General features: G+C 32.7%; 10 protein-coding genes across 10 annotated transcripts; 4 read left to right on the top strand and 6 right to left on the bottom strand.

Annotated features, from left to right (window-relative positions):
• Positions 1 to 48: 48 nt before the first annotated feature.
• On the bottom strand, positions 49 to 1194 carry PPL_03402 (exocyst complex subunit; the record flags this gene model as incomplete). The annotated part of the gene is made up of 3 exons (XM_020574367.1): positions 49 to 429; positions 521 to 630; positions 735 to 1194. The coding sequence occupies 3 exons, from the start codon at positions 1192 to 1194 to the stop codon at positions 49 to 51; spliced, it is 951 nt and encodes a 316-aa protein (XP_020436439.1).
• Positions 1195 to 1312: 118 nt separating this feature from the next.
• Positions 1313 to 4856, bottom strand: exoc6 (exocyst complex subunit 6; the record flags this gene model as incomplete). Its single annotated transcript, XM_020574366.1, has 6 exons — positions 1313 to 1719; positions 1800 to 1847; positions 1936 to 2262; positions 2340 to 3351; positions 3909 to 4554; positions 4663 to 4856. 6 exons carry the CDS (start codon positions 4854 to 4856, stop codon positions 1313 to 1315), a joined length of 2634 nt encoding a protein of 877 aa, XP_020436438.1.
• A 131-nt stretch (positions 4857 to 4987) lies between these two features.
• PPL_03400 (ADP/ATP translocase) lies at positions 4988 to 7171 on the bottom strand (the record flags this gene model as incomplete). Its single annotated transcript, XM_020574365.1, has 5 exons — positions 4988 to 4997; positions 5380 to 5464; positions 5878 to 5997; positions 6199 to 6681; positions 6991 to 7171. The coding sequence occupies 5 exons, from the start codon at positions 7169 to 7171 to the stop codon at positions 4988 to 4990; spliced, it is 879 nt and encodes a 292-aa protein (XP_020436437.1).
• Positions 7172 to 8773: 1602 nt separating this feature from the next.
• PPL_03399 (uncharacterized protein) lies at positions 8774 to 10130 on the top strand (the record flags this gene model as incomplete). The annotated part of the gene is made up of 4 exons (XM_020574364.1): positions 8774 to 8889; positions 9113 to 9136; positions 9322 to 9365; positions 9502 to 10130. The coding sequence occupies 4 exons, from the start codon at positions 8774 to 8776 to the stop codon at positions 10128 to 10130; spliced, it is 813 nt and encodes a 270-aa protein (XP_020436436.1).
• A 1379-nt stretch (positions 10131 to 11509) lies between these two features.
• Positions 11510 to 12417, bottom strand: PPL_03398 (uncharacterized protein; the record flags this gene model as incomplete). Its single annotated transcript, XM_020574363.1, has 3 exons — positions 11510 to 11707; positions 11811 to 11924; positions 12031 to 12417. The coding sequence occupies 3 exons, from the start codon at positions 12415 to 12417 to the stop codon at positions 11510 to 11512; spliced, it is 699 nt and encodes a 232-aa protein (XP_020436435.1).
• A 55-nt stretch (positions 12418 to 12472) lies between these two features.
• PPL_03397 (uncharacterized protein) lies at positions 12473 to 13624 on the top strand (the record flags this gene model as incomplete). The annotated part of the gene is made up of 2 exons (XM_020574362.1): positions 12473 to 12475; positions 12839 to 13624. 2 exons carry the CDS (start codon positions 12473 to 12475, stop codon positions 13622 to 13624), a joined length of 789 nt encoding a protein of 262 aa, XP_020436434.1.
• Positions 13625 to 14095: 471 nt separating this feature from the next.
• PPL_03396 (uncharacterized protein) lies at positions 14096 to 14617 on the top strand (the record flags this gene model as incomplete). The annotated part of the gene is made up of 2 exons (XM_020574361.1): positions 14096 to 14398; positions 14558 to 14617. The coding sequence occupies 2 exons, from the start codon at positions 14096 to 14098 to the stop codon at positions 14615 to 14617; spliced, it is 363 nt and encodes a 120-aa protein (XP_020436433.1).
• A 235-nt stretch (positions 14618 to 14852) lies between these two features.
• On the bottom strand, positions 14853 to 15743 carry PPL_03395 (zinc-containing alcohol dehydrogenase; the record flags this gene model as incomplete). Its single annotated transcript, XM_020574360.1, has 1 exon — positions 14853 to 15743. One exon carries the CDS (start codon positions 15741 to 15743, stop codon positions 14853 to 14855), a length of 891 nt encoding a protein of 296 aa, XP_020436432.1.
• A 612-nt stretch (positions 15744 to 16355) lies between these two features.
• On the top strand, positions 16356 to 16902 carry PPL_03394 (uncharacterized protein; the record flags this gene model as incomplete). Its single annotated transcript, XM_020574359.1, has 3 exons — positions 16356 to 16566; positions 16646 to 16709; positions 16785 to 16902. 3 exons carry the CDS (start codon positions 16356 to 16358, stop codon positions 16900 to 16902), a joined length of 393 nt encoding a protein of 130 aa, XP_020436431.1.
• Positions 16903 to 17406: 504 nt separating this feature from the next.
• Positions 17407 to 20456, bottom strand: gbfA (G-box binding factor; the record flags this gene model as incomplete). Its single annotated transcript, XM_020574358.1, has 4 exons — positions 17407 to 18907; positions 18948 to 19011; positions 20209 to 20257; positions 20436 to 20456. The coding sequence occupies 4 exons, from the start codon at positions 20454 to 20456 to the stop codon at positions 17407 to 17409; spliced, it is 1635 nt and encodes a 544-aa protein (XP_020436430.1).
• Between the last annotated feature and the right edge of the window lie 274 nt (positions 20457 to 20730).

The following is a 20730-nucleotide window of genomic DNA, read 5'->3' as shown; positions in this document are numbered from 1 at the left end:
AATATTTTTTAAATAAAATATATATTTATTTTTTTTATTATTATAATATTATACCATCTCTCTAAACTTTCGAATTGCATTTGCGATTTTGTTGTTTCTATCTTTCTGTTCCTTTGGTTGAGAGAAACCTTTTGATTCTTCTTTATACTTTTGGAAGAGAATGATCAAATCCGGTATGTTTGTCAATAGATTATAGTTGTATGATCTGATCTTTGAATCTGCAAAGTCCTCTGGATTCTCAGAGAGCAACAAATTAACGGTTTGTCTGAGTTCAAAGAAGTATCCAACCAGATTTCTACTGGTTGTAGTTGTTCTATCTTTCTCATCTGCCTTTATCTTTGCAAAGTCCTCTATTCTCTTTAGATCTGCATTAAAACATTTAACACCACATAAATTGAATTTCTTTAATTGATCACTATGTATCATAATCTATTTCAAACGAAACAACAATAATAACAAATATTAATATATTTATATATATATCAAACTAATATATATTATAAAAGATAATTATACATACAGATAATGTTTCTGAAATCTTTCTAAATGCTTTTGTTATAAATTCTTCTCTTAATTGATGTGATAATGGTTGTACAAATGGTAAATTAAATTCTAAAAATGTTATTACATCTAATAATAATAATAATAATAATAATAATTTTAAAACAAATTATGAATATCAGTATAAAGTTGTATAATAATTATAGTAAAGTTAGTTGATTTAGTTATTTTACCTTCTATATAATCTCTTGGACGATCGTCAGATGCTATTGGTGACCAATTTATGTTGGCAGACGATGACATTAGATCTTCAATCTTTCTCTCACAGAGTTTGATGATAAGTTTCTCACCAAGACCTTTGGTGGTGTATAGTTGATTCGATGAAGATAGACTGACCTTATTGGAGGAACTTAGCGATTGGTCGTTGGATTTAGAGTCACCAAGTACCAACGAATTGAGATACTCTTTGAAGAACTGACATGCCACCAGCAGATGATCGAGATTCACAACGATTTGTATTACTTGTGGAACTGCACTGGACATTGTCAAGAAGTTATAGAGTACTTCGTTGATCTTTCTTATCAAGGTGTCGGTCGATCGAATGATGAAATCTTCGTTCTCACTCAGCTGGTCGGTGAACTCGTAGAACTCTGCAATGAACTTCTTCAAGAGTGTGTAGAACTGCGGTACCATCTTTGAGAATGGGAATGACTTTGGCAGTTGGTTTGTAATCGCTTGGTCATCGTTTAACTCACCGCTCTCACCGCTGTTGTTGTTTGCGAGATTATTGGCAAGTATCAGACTCTTAAAGTCAGCGACGGTCTCCACGTAGAGATTGACACTCGACTCTGACTCGAGAATGCGTGTGAACAGCTCGACACCTTCGCGAATCGCGAATTGGCAGTAACGCTCCTTCATGGTGTCGAGCAGGTAGAGCAGTGGTTGCACGTGATACGAGTAGAACGAGAGGGTGTTGGTGAACACCAGAACGAACTTCTTGAAGGAGATGAGTGAGTGTGTGTCGTGGCAGTGCGTAAACAACTCTTGGAGTACCGAGGTGATCTTTACCAGCGCCATATTCCAACATTCGTTGATGGTTGTCTTTGAGAGATGTGGATGTGTCGATCCCATCACCTTGCTCTCCACCATGAAATAGCCGGCAATCTGCTGAAGGAACGACTCCCACACCTGACCATACTCCTTTGGCTGAACAACCATCTGGAATTGCAACAAACGATTCTGTGTATAATAGGCTTGGAATTCCTCCAACAATCCCAAACTAGAATAAATAAACAAACATTGATATAAAGGATGGAAATTTATATCTACTTCATCAAATGGTGACTCTATTATTATCAAAAGTATAACATATGTTAATATACATCATATACAATTTTGTTAACAAACTTGTTTAACAAAACAACAACTACTTACTTTGAGAGATATCTTCTTTTGATGTATCGGTTACACTTACGAATGAAGGTGATAGAGGTGTTTGAGTGGAGGAGAGTGATCCTATTGCACTAGTATTTACATTGTAAGGAATATCTAATATTCTATCCCAAACCTCTTCATTCTCACCAAACATTGTTTTAATCTTTAGTGGATTGATCTCTCGTTCCTTTTCCAATCTCTTTGCCGACTGAATCATTCCGAATCTACCTATTTTCGCTGATTTCTCTTTGATCTCAACCATCCAACTATTGAATTCATCTTTTACCAATTTCTTTATTTTCTCTTTTATAACTGGTATATTTGAATCTATTATTATAATAATTGAAATTTATCAATGTTAATAATGTTGTTAATAGTGTATTTATGTATGTATAGATAGTTACCCATATTTCTTGCAAATTGAAAATCTGATAAACGTTTAAGATAGACATTGTGTAATTGATCCATATTCTTGATTGCCAGGAAGTATCGTTTGTTCTTTACAAACTCTTCTACTTTCATTCCGAGCTGTATGGCATACTGACAGTTGTTGATGATCTCTTTGGTACCGCGTATGTTGTCTTTGGTTCGTTTGTGTGCAAGCATCTCGTCGGCCTTGTTGGTGTACTTTGTGCCTAGTTCCTGCAGTTCGTAATTCAGATGAATGATCGATTGCTTCAACGTTAGATTGTCTTCCTTCAAGCCGAGAAACGTCGTAACCGAATTGATGAATCCTTCGTGGTTGTCACCGCAGATCTTCTCGATATCCTTGTCCTTTGATTGAATGTACTCATTGAGACTATCGATCACCTCCTTCTCCTTGTTCGATTCGAACATCGATTTGATAGCGGGACCGAGATGATCGGTATCGGCCAACGCAATCAAGAAGTTCTCCGACGTGAACAAGTCGACACCGTCGTACATCTCCTTTGCCTTGTCACTGCGCTCTCTCTCCTTTTGCTCCTCATTCTTCTTGTTGCTATTCGATAGCAATCCAATTCCACTGTTTGTACTGTTGACTGTTTCTCTTTGTGAATTGTTGCTATTGTTATTGTTACCGCCACCACTTGTTCCAAGAAGAGAATCTAAATCACCGTTGTTATTGTTTCTCGATGATCCTAACGATGATGTTAAATCTGATGATTGATCGGTGTCCGTATCACTCGTGTAATCGTCTACACTGACATCACTACCGGATCGATCACGACCCGCTTTCTTACTGGCTTTCTTGTCAGACTTTGCTTTTGCTCTTGCCTCTTTGACAGCGCGTCTCTCTTGTTTCTCTTTTTCCTTTCGCTCTTTTCTCTCTCTCTCCTTATCTTCTTTCTCTTTCTCTTTTTTTTCTTTCTTTATATCTTTATCTGATTTCGATGGTGTCTTTACAACACCATCTTTATCTTTTGATTTAGATGACATCTAAAATATAACAACAATGTAACAACAATTTATCAATTTAATAAATAAACATAATAAAAAAAAAGTAAAGTTAAATTAAAATACTGATTTTCAAAAAAAAAAAAAAAAAAAACTATTCAATTAATTTTTTGGAGATCATATAATATTATATGTATATTTATCATTGTTGTATGCTCAACTGATTGATGATGTTATATAATTCTATTACTTAGATTATTAGGATTTGGAACAGATATTTATTTTATAAAAATAAAATTTATGAAAGATAAATTGTTGTTTGTAAATAAATTAAGAATATTTCTTCTTTTTTGTCGCAGTTTGAGAATGGCCATATCTTACTTAGATAAAGCATTCCTATGAATGCCAATTAATTGTGTTTCGACAACTCATTCTTTATTATTGTCTATTTACAGTGTATTACCAACAGCTGTTTCGAAACCTAGCATCTGTGTGAATGTGAATAGTGAAATGAGAGTGTGTTATTATGTTGTTTTTTCTATAATATGGTTTCATTATTTTTCAAAAATACAAACATGTTTAAACTGATCGTAAAATACCAAGGCAAGCGCAGCACCTGAATTTCTAATGGAATTGGTGAAAGCACCTCTGAACAATGTAGATGCACCTTCGTTTTTAACGATCTTTTTGTAGCAATCAACAGCGCCAGTGTAACGATTATCTTTACGATAAGATTGCATTTGCATACGTCTACGAACCATATCGAATGGATAAGATGCGATACCAGCAACAGTAGTGACAACCTGTGCTATTGCCCAGCTCTGTAAGATGTTAGCATTCTTTGGATCGCTGAGGAGCAGTTCTTTCGCTGAATCGTAACCACCAAAGAAGGTGGCGCGGTATACAAAGCCACTTGTGGCAGACAGACCAAAACCACGGTAGAATGCACGCACACCTTCATTCTTGTAGATGTAAGAGATACAATTGCCAAGACCTTTGAATTTACTCGGGATTACAGTATAGGTATCAACAGCCAACGAAAAACGGGCATATTCCATTGGATATACAAAGAGCATCGATGTCGCACCAGCAGCACCACCAGCCATCAAACTACCAATGAAAAACTTTACTGGCTCTTGTTTCGGGGAACAACCACCAACAAACAATCTCTTATATTCTTCATTGAAGGAAAAGTTCAACGATTGCAAAGGAAAGTATTTAATAACACTTCTAAGATTACCTTTCCTAAAAAAAAAGAATGAATAAAAATAAGATTGGTTTTCGAAAACCGTATTAGTCTGTTAACATTGTCCATATTAATAATACTATCAGGAGGCATATTTAAATAGTTACCAAAAAATCAATACACCTTCGTCCTTTATCACTCTGATTAAGTATTCCGAGAAACTCTTGTTATGATTCAAAGGAAGTTTGACCCAATTCCTGGCATTTTCAAATGGAGCTGCAATGGTTTTTGCTATACAACCAGCAGTACCTCCGATTAAGGAGCTCTGAAAGAATGTAATTTGTTTCTTGTCTTGTGACATTGATATGTTGTTTGTGAGTTAAATATAAATTTAAAAGACAAAAAAAATTGTTTTTGTTGAAGAATAATAAGTGATAAGTGATTTTTGACAACAACTTATCTATTATTATTATTATTATTATTAACAAACTGTTATTCTTTACTAAATAAAAAAATTTGAAATAAACGACCAACTTGCTTATTAAGTACATTATTTTAAAAATAACTTGGTCTCAAATGATCAAATTAATTTGTCATAATTGTTTAAAAAACGCCTATCCTGGTCATGAATTTTGGCAAATCTGAGAATTAATTAATTGATGATCATTGTTTGATTGAAATATCTTAAAAAAAATCAAACATCTCAAGATCTTTATTATTTTGAGTGATTTATAACTTATTGGAATAAAGATCTCCAATCGAATAATAAAAGAAAATGAAAATGAAAATGAAAATGAAAATGAAAAGATTATATCTCGGTATACTAAAGAAGTCGGAAAGTAAAGGCGAAAGTAAAAAGACAAATACTCCTCGTTTACTTTTACCTATTATACTTATTAACCAAGACTAAAATAATATACAAAGACGAAACTGAATATCCACCAAGTCTAATTAGAGTTGTTTGTTTGACTTTTTTTGATTAATCGGGATATAGCATGCACATTATAATAATTAAAATGATTTGGTGATTGACAAAAACCTTTATTTTATAAAACAAAAGACTCTAATCAAAAAACAACCGTAAACACAAATTAAATAAACTCTATCTAAAGTCAAGTTAAAATTCTACATTGTTTTGGTTATAGTGTGGTTCAAACAAATTTGAAGACATTATCAACCAATCAAAATTACAACATGTTGTAATTAATCGTGATAAAAGAGTACTTCGGCTCGTAACACACTGTAGTAAACATTGAAGAAGTAATTTTCAATAAAGAGGATTAGGACTGAGTTAGTAATCACAAGCATCTTAACTGAGAAAGATCATACGTAGTAAATAAAAAGAAATTTCTTTATATAAATTGAAAGTTCATAGTTTATACTATCTAAGGCTTCTATTATTAATTTGTTGTCTTGTTGAATAAATAAATAAAATTCTTTGGCTTGCTCACATTTATAGAATATTTCTTCTTGTAGTGTAGTTTGAGAATGGCCATATCTTACTTAGATAAAGCATTCTTTTTGTTTATTTTATATTTCGACACCTTTACATTAATATTAAAGGTCACTCATTCTTTAGTTGTCTATCTATAGTGTATTACCAACAGCTGTTTCGAAACCTAGCATCTATGAGTATGAATAATAAAAGGTGTGTTATTATGTGATTTTTACAACACTTTTCAATTTTATCATATCAAAAATACAAACACGTTTAATCTGATCGTAAAATACCAAAGCAAGCGCAGCTCCCGAATTTCTAATGGAATTGGTGAAAGCACCTCTGAACAATGTATATGCACCCTCACTTTTAATAATCTTTTTATAGCAATCAACAACACCAGAGTAGAGTTTATCGTTATTAGAAGAATCCCTATGCAAACGAGTCATAACCATATCGAATGGGTGAGATGCGACACCAGCAACAGTAGTGACAACCTGTGCTATTGCCCAGCTCTGTAATAAGTTAGCATTCTTTGGATCGCTGAGGAGCAATCCTTTGGCTGAATCGTAACCACCAAAGAAAGCGGCACTGTATACTAAGGTACTTGTGGCAGACAGACCGAAACCACGGTAGAATGCACTCAGACCTTCATTCTTATAGATGGTAGTGATACAATTGCCAAGACCTGTGAATTGACGCTTGCCCGTAGAATAGTTATAAGAATCAAGAGCCAATCGTAAACGAGCTTTGTTTAAAGGATATACAAAGAACCTGGATGTCACACCAGCAGCACCACCAGCCATCAAGCTACCAATGAAAAACTTTACTGATTCTTGTTTCGGAGAACAACCACCCAACAAATAATCTCTTATATTCTTCATTGAAGGAAAAGCTCAATGATTGGGACGGTAATTTTCTAATAATATTTTTAACATTACCTCTCCTAAAAAAAGAATAAAAATAATTATAGTTTGGAAAATGTTAATTTAATCCATTTTAGTAAATGATTGTCTTTCTAGGTGCATATTAAATAGTTACCAGAAAATCAAGATACCATGGTTCTTTATGACACTGACCAAAACTTCAGAGTAACTCTTGCTCAGTTCATATACAGGAAGTTTGACCCAATACTTGGCATTTATAAATGGAGCTTCAATTGTTGTTGCGATACAACTAGCAGTACCTCCGATTAAGAAGCTCTTAAAAAATGTAATTTGTTTCTTGTCTTGTGACATTGATATGTTTCTTTGTGTGTCAGATATAGATTTAAAAGACAGATAAAATTAAAATTATTATTATTCTTTAGTAAAAGAAATAAAACTTAATGTTGATGGTTCCGACCAACTTGCTTATTAAGTACATTATTTTAAAAAATCACTTGGCTCAAATGGTCAAATTAATTTGTCATGATTGTGTAAAAACGCCTATCCTGGTCATGAATTTTGGCAAATCTGAGAATTGATATCATTGTTTGATCGAAATATCTGAAAAAAAAAATTCTCAAGATCTTTATTATTTTGAGTGATTTATAAATTATTGGAGATAATAAAAGAAAATAAGTTATATTATTTTCTTAATTTCTTTTTCTTATTTAAAAAATTATTCTCAAAAAGTAAAGTAAATATTGTGATAGCGATAGAAAGACAATATAATCCTCGTTTTTTAACCAATAAATCACACCTATAAGCATTTAACTATTAATGCAAAAGATGCACATCCTTGACAACATCTTACTTTCTATTATAATATATAAACGAATAACTGATCAACTAGAGAGACTAAAATAATAGGAAGAAGAGACAAGTATCAACAAAGTAAAATCTTAATATTATTCCCTCTTCACCAAAGTCAAAATAGAGTTGTTCGTTTGTTTGACTTTTGTTGATTAATCGGGATATAGCATGATCACATTATAATAATTACAATGATTGGGTGATCGATGAAAACCTTTATTTTAAAAACAAAAGACACTCTAATCATCATCTAACCAATTGCAAACACCAATTAATTAAACTCCATCTGCTAGTTAGATAATATTTATAATTCTCTACATTGTTACAAAAAAGGAAATGAATATATGATCATTTTTCCACACTACTACTAAAAATTGTGTTGTGATTCAATCAAGATTAAAAATATAAACTATTTTTATTTGGTCTTGCATGTTTTATTTAAAAATATATTACAAAGTTATATAATTTTTAGCACTTTTGTTACTGCACCCAGCATTGCATTAAACTTGAACAATAAAATAAAATAACATGATGATCATATTGTCTTGTTGATGTGTTTTATTTTTTATTTTTTATTAATTCACCCACCCTGTAGTGGTGTGGTCATTGTGTGTGTGTGTTGGTTAGTAGTAGTGGTAGGAACACACAGAATTAATATGATAATGGCATATGAACACCAATATATTTTTACAACTTAATCTAATCAGTTAAGATGGTGTTTGTTATTTATATTTAAAAAAAAATAATATTATATTTTTAATTTCTTTGTCGTGAACCCACACTTTTTTTATACAACAAGTTCACTACTGATAGATTGTTAAAATGTGGTGGGTAATTTATTTGTTGTAGCACAGTGGTGTGTGGTATGTATTTTCATACAAAATATGTTTATTCTTTACCTGTTTTGATCCATTTATAATTTATTATTTGTTTCACTCACTCTGAGAGCTAAACTTATAATGAAGCAGTAACATCACACACGCCCACTCCACTCATTGAAATCTATATGAAGAAGAATGTTGTTGTTGATTGTAAGGTGTGTGAATGAACTTGTGTCATGATCTCTCGCCTTTTTACTATATTTTCAAATGTTTTAATATAAATATGGAAATCATCATAGAATGGAATGTTATTGCATTGCAAAGCACAGCACATGAGTTTCTTTATTGTTATTGCTGTGTTTTTAACAATAAATTTACAGGTGGTGATGGTGCTAATAAGTATTTGGTGTTAGTATACAGTAAAGCACTTACTTACTTCTGTTCTCTCTATAATTTAATTTCAAAAAAACGCTACAATATATGCACCTGCAACAACAAAGAAAATGGATAAATGAAATGATGTGTTTATAAAATTAAATGATTGTTACACACACTACCTTACCGCCAACAAACAAACATTCAAATTAAATTATTTAATATTTTTTTTTATTTTCTTTTGAAGACTAAATGAAGTTGGTACACCGATGTATATAAATGCTATTCTGAAATAATTCATTCACTTCAGTTCATCAATTCAGAATAAATAAATAATCAAGAACATATAACATTTCTACATTTTTATATATTTAAATATTATACAACAAACCAACCAACTACAATTTTAGAATTATTATTTATCTATTCATATATATATACACAAGAAAATTATAGAAAAATGAGATTTTTATTAGTCATTTTATTATCATTAGCTATTGGTAATTATAAATATTAATATTTCCAAAAGAATTCTAATACTTTCTAAAAATATGGAGGTTGGAATTGTCACAATTTTGTAAATAAAACCTATTAACATTGTTTTTATTTTTTTATTTTTTTTTTACAATTTTATAGTTAATGCACAATCTCCAACTGTAACAAATTATATTGGTACTATGACCAACTCCACTGCTGGTGCCACTGCAAATCAAAATGTTGGAACTGCCAATCTCGATATTACCAATTACAATCCACCATTTGGACTCAATTACACCATTATAGTTGTACACAACCAAACTGTTCCTGCTTCCGGTACATATGCCTTCACTTTCCACGGACTCGGTCAAACCGATAACATCGATCTCCCATGTGCCACCTTCACTACTAGCGCTGCCGGTCTCACCTGTGTCGGTTCACTCAACACCACCGAAGCCAATGCCAAGATCGTCTCTGACGTCTTGGGTTCATCGAACCTTGGTAATGGAACCATTTACGTCACCTACTCTGAGCAAACCGTCGAATACGGTAGAGCCCTTTTGACCGTCCGTGGACCAACCAACAACGCCACCACCGGTGCCTCTGGCAGCCCAACTGGAAACACCACCTCTTCACCAACCTCATCGGCATCGGCCACCTCTGCCACCGGTACTCCATCAACTGCCAACAGTTCAACCACCGCCACTACCGGTACCACTGGTGCTGCCTCACAACTCATTCCAACTGCCTTTGTTGGTCTACTCTTAATCTTATTGGCAGTCCTTTAAATGTGAAAAAGAATCTAGTTTTTTTTTTGATTTTTCTATATTCTTTCAATTGGTTAGATTACTCGATTGCTCATTGATCACCAATTTATATCAACATACACAACATACACACCAAAACACACTTTTTTTTATCATAAATTAATATTAATAAAAATTTTTGTTAACCAAAAAAACAACATAAAATTACTTTGTCATAATTATCTACATAGAGTTAATATCAATAAATGGAGAATTTGTATTAATTTACAAATATTATGTATTTGAATCAAATGTAAAATCAAACTTTAAAAAAATTAATTATCATAAATTTAAACAAATGTTATTTAAAAATAGAAATCTCTGGAGTAAAAGAAATAGAATACAAAGAAACTTAAAGTTTGAATATTCAAGTGTTATATGTTCTTTCAAAGTAGACTGATCGAAACCTGTGATTAACTAGTGTGGTATATCATCTATATTATCTTAAATATAAATATCCACCCTTTGAAGGGTGTATATATTTGAATTTTAGATTATTTTTTTATTTTTTTGTATATCACGTGATTGAAAATTGATAGTAATATAAATGTTTTGCATTAATAATCGATTATTAACATTTATTATTTTTTTTTCCAAATCAATAATCATTTATTTTTAGTTAGTTATGTCAATAAAAGTTAATAATTTAAAGAACGGATAAATAAATATGGATGTTCTATATCTAAACACTTTAGAAATATACAAAATATTAGTTATTATTATTATAATATAATAAATTCAATATTTATACTCAGATGCAATTGAGAAACATTCACACAAGTTGCATTCAAATCTGCAGGTGAGACGAGAAAAAGTAAAATATTTAATTAAAGTTGAAAATTTATTTTTTTTATTTTCTAAAATTTTGTTGAAAATATAATCTTCATCTAACACATCTTAAAGGTAATTATAAATTTTTAAATTATTTTTTATTTATTCCAATTATTTATAATTATTAATACATACATACTCTGCAATATTGTTTTGAAAAGGTATGAAAATTAAATACCTTCATCTTAATAATTTTATTTGTCATTTCTATGACAAATTAATTAATATTCAAAATTATTTATCAAACAAATGAATAATGCTTTGTCACTTTTAACCACTGGTGATGCAGTCAAGAACAAAATTTGAAACAATTATCCAAAGATCAATTGCTATAGAACATCCATATTTATTTGTCCGATCTTTAATAAATATTATTAACTTTTATTACATAACTTATCTATTCAATTCAAAGTTTATCCAAAAACACAAAAAAATTATTAAAATTGAAAACTTACAATTAACTATTAATAAATGTATAACACTTTAATATATTTATATTGATTGAACCCAAAGTTTAAGTTTATTTTGATCTAATCTCTTTGCTCTCCTTCTTCTAGATTATCTTCATCACCAGTGTCCATGTCACTTGATCTATTACGATGACGATCTCGGTTGTTATCTGATTCATCATCATCTTCTTCATCTTTGTGATAATTATCAATTTCCTCTTCATCTGAAAAATCTTTACTATCTAAATTATCATGATCTTCATCTTTATCATTCGGAATCTAAAATGATAATTTTTGATTCGATAAGTTATTGAGTTCAAGATTATATCGCTACTATCTCTTCTCTCTCATTCTCTTTCTCTCTCTTTCTCATTAAACTTACAAATCTATCATGATTCCATTGTAGATTCTGATCGATTCCAATGTCTTGTCTTTGTCTATAGGAACTGTTGTTACTACTACGCTTATTGAAACTACTTGGTGTTCTATCATCGTGCTATTAATATATATACAATACAGATGTATCGATTCAATATGATTATTAACATTATTAATTGTATGATCTACATCATGATGAACTAGTGTTTTCTATAGATATTTACGAATGAAGTTATTACTTTATGTTTTCCACCACCATCATAACCTCTATTTCCACCACCACCACCACTACCATGATGCCTTGACAGCATAGTATTCTTAAAACCTTGATAACTCTTTGATATCGATCTATTATTATTGCTAGTATTATTATCTCTGTTGTTATGATAGTGTCTACCACCACTATTCCTATCACCTCTATCTCTATCTCTATCTCTATTACTATTACTATAGGTATCTCTATTTCCTCTATAGTTTCTATCGAAACCACCTCTACCTCTACCACCACTATATGGCCGATCTCTCACACCTCTTTCAGCATAATCATCTTTCTTATCTTTAATTACACCATGAACATCTTCATAGTAATTTCTAAATTTATTTGTATTCATTATTTATATATCGATTTAACTAACAAATCGGTTGTTGAATTGAAATTCATTAAAAATGGTAACTGAAAAAAGATTTGTTTTTTAAATAAAAATGTTGTGTCTTTTAAAAAAACAAATTGTTAAAAGAATAAAATTTAAATAAAAATTATAATATCTTTTTTAATAATATTATTGTCTTTTCTATTATTTATTTATTTGTTTTTTACTTCTATAAGGAACATTATTTATTAAATGTATCATAATGTGTCTGAACAATATATCGACTCTCTTGCGCTCTCACCAACAAATCAGTCTCAACAGGAAGTGCTTGAGGTAGTCAAAAGGATCAGAGGTTGGTCCAATAAAATAGATTTTTTTGCGACAAGTATGACTTCAATTGTATTACAGGAAATATATTACTAACATCCTCATCTATATCCAGGTAGGATATGTTCCCGATGGAGGAGTTGAACTTGGACCCATCAATCATAATACTTTACAGTTTCAAACATTCCCAAACCAACATTTGTTGCACACCGTAGGAGGTGCGACATTGATCCAACCAGGACATGCAAATGCTGAGCCAGACCAATCTTTGCGACCTCTTCGACCCAATGTCCCCAACAATCATTCGACAGATGGACATGGAAAACCTTACCCAACATTGGTCATCGAAACAGCCAAGTCTCAATCACTTCCAGTGTTACATCAAAAGTGCCTCGACTATTTCATGGATCGTGTTGCTGCTGTGCTTCCTGCTCCTGGTGTCCCTGCGGTGGCTGCAATACCAAGCACAATCAGGATCGTTATTGGTGTCAAGATCTATCCCAGAAACAATGGAGACTTTGCGATGCTTGTTTTGTACTATCAGAATGGTGCAGCAGCAAATCCTGTCAGGATCATCTCTTGTGGAACGACACATTTGGATGTCACCAATACAATCCAAAGACACTTGCCTCCCATATCTCCACCTGGATATGCTGCTCCTCAAGGCTATGAAGGTGTCATGCCTCCAGTTGGGCCTCCTCCACCTGTAGCCAATCCAGCCAATCCACTCAACCTTCAAAATCCTTGTAATGCACTTGGTCTTCCACTTTATCAACTCCAGATACCAACTGTTGAACTGTTCAATGGAGCACCACCTTTGCCACCAGGTGTCATTATTCCTCCATTCTACGCTGTAGACCTGCATTCCAGCCAACAAATTGCCAACGAAAATCTCCCTTGATGAAGCATCCAACTCTCGCAGAGCACTTTGATTCAGTAGTCTCCAACAACAATTGTTGTCCGTCTAAGGACAATAAGGTAGCCACCAAGGCAATACCGGCACCCATCAATCAACATCAATAATATACACCAGCCAACATATGTTAATAGTCAATTATAATTAATTAAATTAATTAAATCAACTAAATAAGTAATAGTTCAAAACAACAGATCGAAATAATAATTAAATTAGAATCTGTTGTTTCTGAATTAAGTATTCAACACTCAGCCGTCAAGCTTCTCAATAATGAATATATTGAGTTTAACGCGACGTTAAAGATTCATTGAGTATGATCCAATTCATAAAATCGATTACGATTAGAAAAGATAAAAAAAAGAAACAAAAGATAAAATTAGAATTAAATTTAAATTATATAAAGATATTATTAAAAACATTATTTTATATTATTATTAATTTTTATTTGAATAAGAAATGTCAGATCCAATCGATCAATCAACAACAACAACAACCACAACAACCAGTAGTACAGCAGCACCTACTGATACAACAACCACAACAAATGATCTTACAATGAATGATCTCGAAAGTAATAATGATAATGATTCAATCCCATCAGCTTCCACTTTGTTTCCTGATATCGTTCCTACCACCACACGTCCAGACCCACTCCCGTCAGATGTATTCCAAGCAACCCTGATCGCATCCAAGATTCCGATCTCTTCCTCTATCGTACCTGGTCAACCCGAGAACAAACAACAATCCAATAAAGACAATGTATATATTCCTCATCCAAACCATCCCTCCAATTCTATCTCTCATCTCAATACAATCACTCTCCATTCTCACCTCCAATTGTGATTGATCACAATGATTCCATGATGATAATAAACAAAGACTTAAAGGTGAGATGATTCAAATTCTTTTATTGATTAGAGTTGGAATAGTACGACCGGTGAGAGTTCAATAACAGAATTAGTTCTATTGCTCAACTAAAAAGTAAAACAAACATATAAACAATCACATGTAATCATAGATTGGCTAAAAAGGATAGTGGATGTAATATTTATAAAGGTATAGAATTATTTTTTTTTTTTCACTTTTAAAACTAAAAATAGATCAATCTATCAACTAAATTTAATGTTATTAAATTTAATGAAAAATGTTTAATAAAAGAAGAAATTTAGTGATATGATTACAAATTTATTCAAATTTATTATTATTATTATTATTATTTGGAATGGTCAAACACTATCTTTCCATTTGATTTTCCATCTTCAAAATATTGGTATGCATCTTTGATATCGGTAAGTGAGAATACTTTGCCAATGTTGGTCACTAGCTGTTTAGATTCGAATAGTCTGGTGATGGAAGAGAGTGCTTTGCTCGATGGTACAAACAACGATGTATCGAATCTGATTCCTTGTTGTTCGTGTATCTGCTCCGATCGTTTTCTATTGTCCAGCATTGCTTTGGGTAGTCCGAGTAGAACACCCTCAGAGTCACTGGTCCTGACAAGATCGGAATTGAACGATATATACTGACCACCTCTCTTTAGTGCTTTGATACATCGACGCTGTACTTCCTCGCCTTTATCGACACAGTTGAGCACCAAATCGAATTGCCCCTTCCACTCTGGACTCTCGCTGTTGTCCACGTTGTAATCAAACAGGAGATCGGCACCGCCATTCTTTAGCTTTTCGAAACTACCACTGGAACTGGTCGCTCCAACCACGCAATTCAAATGATTCTTCAGCAGATTGACAGCAAAGAATCCAACACCACCGCTGGCGCCATTCACCAGTATTCGCATGCCACTTCCAACTTTGGCAGTCGAGAAAATTGCATTCCATGCAGTCAATGCTGCAAATGGGACTGATGCCGCTTCGATATCCGACAGGTTTCTCGGCTTCTTTGCTATCTCACTTTCATTCATCACAACGTAGTCTGCGTGTGTACCGTTGGAGAACGGTGCATTCGCTGCCCACACTCGGTCACCGACTCGATAATCCCAAACATCCGATCCCACCTGAATGATCTCACCGGCACAATCGCGACCCAGTACCAACGGTAGCTCCGACTGTGACATCGAGACAATACTCTTTGCATATCCTTTTCTCATTTCATTGTCCAGTGGATTCAAGCTAGATGCATTCACTTTGATCAACACCTGAGAGCTCTCTGGTAGAGGAACATTGAGTGAGTTGACCAACTCCAAATTCGACAGTGATGTACCATATTGATTCAAATGTACTGCTCTCATCTTGAGAGTTGGATGAAAATTCTTTCCATGTGGTGCTTTTTTTTGAATTAATTTTCAATTTCTAATATGTTAACTTTCTTATCACATGATTATCTTATCATTTTCATTGTAAATATAAATAAATATCAATCATACCTCTTATAAAACTTTTTAATAAATGAAATGAAGTATTTACATTCATCTCTAAAACAAAAAACTAATCTATATTATATTTTTCTAATTTTACAATTCTATATATATATATATCTATATCAATATCTATTTACATTTATACATTAAAGTTTAATCATGTGTGTTAACTAACAATCGATGCTTCAATTACCTAATCAGTGTGTCGCAATTAGCAATCAAAATTATGCAAAAAAAATTAAAATTAATGTTTCGTTTTTTTTGTTTTAATGATATCATTAACTAATACTTTTACCTTGCTTATTGTTTATTGTTATATTCTAAATAAATTAGATCTAAAGAATGAGTAATTCAAATGAGAAACCAAAGGGTTTAGCAAATACATCGATTACAGAGAATGAAAATATCAATCTTTATCCTATAGATACTAAAGAACCAACTACATTCTGGGAAAGATACAACCCTTCGAAAATACCATGTTTTAAAGACTCTCTGATATACGGTATAGGTTCTGGTGTTGGTGTTACCTTTTTTACAAATATATTTACTTCAAGTAACTATTATATATCATCATTATCATTTGAAATGCAACTAAATCAAATCTTTACTAACTAATGAATCAATCACATTAGAAACTCCAATGAAAGCAGCAGATTTCGGTGTATTAACATTTCTATTAGTAGCAGGTGCCTATTGGTAAGTTTATTTGAACTCATAAGAACTTTAACAATAACTAACAATCTATCAAAATAAACACAAACGATATTATAGGCCAATATGTAATTATAATAAACAAGTTCAAGATAGAAAGATAAAAATGGTTATGGATGCTCAAATAGCTGAAATGAATAGAAAATCACAAGAGAATAAAGATCAAACTAAACAATAATCAAAAAAGCTATAAACAAAGAAAGAGATTATTTTAAATTTAAATGGATTTTATTAAAAATAGTATTATTTTAGATTTTGGAGTTTATACAAGAATAGGTGAAACAAAGATATATAGGGGGAGGGTTTTATATTATTCCAGGCATCAATTTAATTGTTATAAATTAATGTGGTTTATCTGTATGATTGAGTTTTTGTTTTGAGGATATAATTATATAATTATATAACATACTAAAATATATGGAGATGGTTTTAGAGTTGTTTTTTTTTTATCAACACAAAATATATAAGTTTGTTGATGGTGTATGGTGGGTTGGTTTGTTTGTTTTGGTTTGTTTCTAACGGATGATTTATATGATTGATTGGTTTTGTGGTGTCTGTTTGATATTTTTTTTTAGTTTTTCAAGGTTATTTGTTGGTTGTTTTGATAAAGTTGTGTTTGACAAAAGTGGTTGTTGATTGGTTGGTGTTTTGATTGTTTGGTTGTCTCGCCTCTATTCATTTTTTATGATGCAATATATCTGAGATCCTGAACTGGATACTTATTTTGAGTCATCTTTGAATAATCTGAAACTCCATTGAGGTCACCAATCGATCTACTGCTCAGGTCAGGCAGACCATTGTCGACGCTTACTAAAACTTGGAGACCATCATTACCGGTCATATCTTTTTCTTTCTTTTTGGCCATCTTCTTTGATGATCCAGTCGGCGAAAGGTTTGGGTTGATCATACTTCCATTCACTAGGAGGTTGTTGTTCATCGAAACCTGTGATGGCATGTTCATGATTGACGATGGCGATGGAATAGATGGTGGAGTGTTTGAGGTTGGTGAGTTTACTGGACCGACACGCATCTGGGTGAAAGGCATTCCTACCAACTCTTTGTTGGTACCTAGTGGTGGCAAAAACATTGTGTTGTTGAATGGTGGCAGTTGTTGTGGCTGGGCCAAATGGGTGTTAGCTTGGAGAAGCTGGTTATTTACAGTCGACGAGGTTGGTGGTTGTGATACTGGCATGGTGGCAGCGGCGTTCTTTTTTTGTTTGGTCTTCTTTGGCTTTGGTGAGGTTGGTGAGGTTGGCATGGATCCGTCTGGTTGTAGGGTGAATGCTTTTTTACAGTCCTTACAGAACCAACGCTTCTTGTCATGCTTCCAACCGGCGGTACCACCACAGCTTGGACAATTGCAGCTGACCGGTGTTACTTGGTTTGGATTCTGTGGAACCGATGGTGGTGTATTCTGTGAGCTGTTGGGTTGGGGTTGGTCCCATTGTTGGTGTTGAGCCATTGGCATCTGAGTCTGTGGAGTTGGTGAGGCGTTCTGGAGTTTAGAGATACCTGGTGTGAAAGCCTTCTTACATTCTTTACACCACCATCTTCTCTTGTCGTGTCTCCACGAAGCAGACTCTGAGCAACGTGTGCATTTAGGGATGGTGTTTGGTGCAGTTGTTTCCTTCTTTTCGGTGGTGTTGTGTTTACGTTTTACAGATTTGGTTGGTGTGGTGGTAGTGGCAGCAGCCGGTGAGCTCTGGTGTTGTTGAACGTTGGCTTGACCGAGATGTGCGTGTGATGGATGTTGATGTTGGACTTGTTGTTGTTGAGCAGCCGATTGCTGGAGGTACAAATAGGGATATTGAATGGCTGGTGAGTAGTGAGCAGAGTGACCAGCATGGCTGTGCATGTTGAATTGCTCGACCATGTTTGGCATGTCCATACCGTACGGCTGGGAGGCATCTTGGAAGATGTTCGAGTTGTGCGACAACATGGAGGATTGCGAGGATGGCAACATAAAAGATGGTGTCAACGAAGCAGACGGTGAGAAAAGAATTGGTGGATTCATACTGTTGGTGTTATTATGAAATATAGATGGCAGTGGAAGTGTGAGATTAACGTCTGTATGAATGGATTGAGGAGAAGTTGCTGAGGAACTGGTTGTAGCTGAATTGGTATTTGAAGATACTGGTAGCATGGCGATGACAAATAAATAGTGTTGCTCCTTTAGTTTATTTCTAAAAAAAATAAGATTAAAATCTTAGTTTTCTTTAGAGCCTCTTTGGAGAAGATGTAGCGACTTTGGTTTTAATTAATTCAAATGAATCTATAAACCAAGATTCTATATTTAGTAAAAGAAAAAAAAAAAAATATTATTGTGGTTAGTAAGATCATGATTGAACACAATTGTGTTTAAACAAAAAATATCGTAGTAGTAGTAACACATTAAGTAATTATTGTTGGATGGGTGTGTTATGTGTAAATGATATCATGTATGACTTTGGCAATAGGCTTATTATTATTGAAAATAAAAAGTCACAAATATTTTATATATGGGTTGAATTGGAAACATTGTGTTTGGTGGTGAAGGGGTACCACGGAAATTCGGGTTGGGGGACTAACAAATTATGACACACAACACAGATATTTTGTTTTAAAACACAATATGATAAATGGTTCTAGTGTTTAAACAAACACCACGTGATTTAGAAAGGTGGATGGGTTACTGTGGGAAACTAAAGAGTTTAAGGTGGTGGTTTTTTTTTTAAGATTGGGTATTCATTTGGAACTACCAACAAACCGTTACAAAAAAAAATATATAAATAAACTTAAATGTTTGTTTTTCAAAGCTATTGGTTGATTATAGTGTTTTGAGAACCACTCTTGTTGTTGGTGAGAGTGTGTATAAACTAAAGTTGTTTGGTAATTACTTTAAATTTGTTGTTTGGACCTGTGGGTGACCAGATGACAAACAACAACCTTGTTAACAATCGAATATATTTAAAGATGATGATAGCTTGTTGGAAAGGGAAAAATCTTTGAAGGACTAACAAACAGGATGGAATTCCAATCAATTGATTGTTGTTATTGTTGGTTTTGTGATAATAAATTGAAATTTGTGTGTTGTTGTTAATATAATTATATTGTTTGGTTTGTTTAGTTGGGTTTAGGGTTGAGTGAGAAGAAGTGAGTGAGAGTTAAATATATTTTCACACAACATATAATATTGTAGATAAAAAAGAAAAAATAAAAATAATAATAAAATTAAATTAAATTAAATTTAATTAAATAAATGATTTAATAATTTAATTTGGAATTTTTCAATAATTCAAATCATCATCATCATATTGATAACTATTGGGTGTAAACAATACCAGACAACTGCAAAAACAAACAAACAACAAAATTAAATTATATGTTGTTGTAACAAATATTTTTGTTTTTCCACTAAAATAATAACTGTCAACATGTTATTGATATGAGGAGGTGGGGGGTGGTTTCCAAATGAGATGTCTTAAGAAAGAGAGAGCGCAATTACCTCTATCTTTCTTTCTTACTTCAGTAGTAGTTGAGTAGTAAGTGAATTTCTATTGATGACATAAATGGGTGTGAATTGTTGTTGTTTGTGATATTGTTGTTTTAGTGAGCGGTAGTTGTTCCTCACTTTCAACTCAAACAACTTGCTCACTACTAATAGAAATAGCGATAAATGTTAGATAGAAAAGTAACCAATCTACGCTTGCAATATAAATAGGTTCATATTACATTATTTAAAAAGATTTTCATGATATACAAAAAAACAAAAACAAAAAAAAAGTGTAATTTTTGTTTTGATATGATTGGCAACAACACCATTTGATGAATAATTATTTGTAGGTGGTGGTAATTGCTTTGATAGTGGGTGGGTTAGTTGTTGAGTTGAGTGTGTTTTGTGTTGAGTGTGGGTGTGGTAGTGGTCATACAACAACTACATATTAATATTTTTGCAACAACCCCACCACTACCACCAACTACTATAACACATAAAAATACCAATGAAATTGTTAATGCTTGTACTTTA

Source organism: Heterostelium album (genome assembly GCF_000004825.1).
Source record: "Heterostelium album PN500 unplaced genomic scaffold PPL_scaffold3, whole genome shotgun sequence".
In the NCBI taxonomy this organism is placed as follows: Eukaryota; Evosea; class Eumycetozoa; order Acytosteliales; family Acytosteliaceae; genus Heterostelium; species Heterostelium album.
This window is presented reverse-complemented; position numbering and strand designations above follow the sequence as displayed.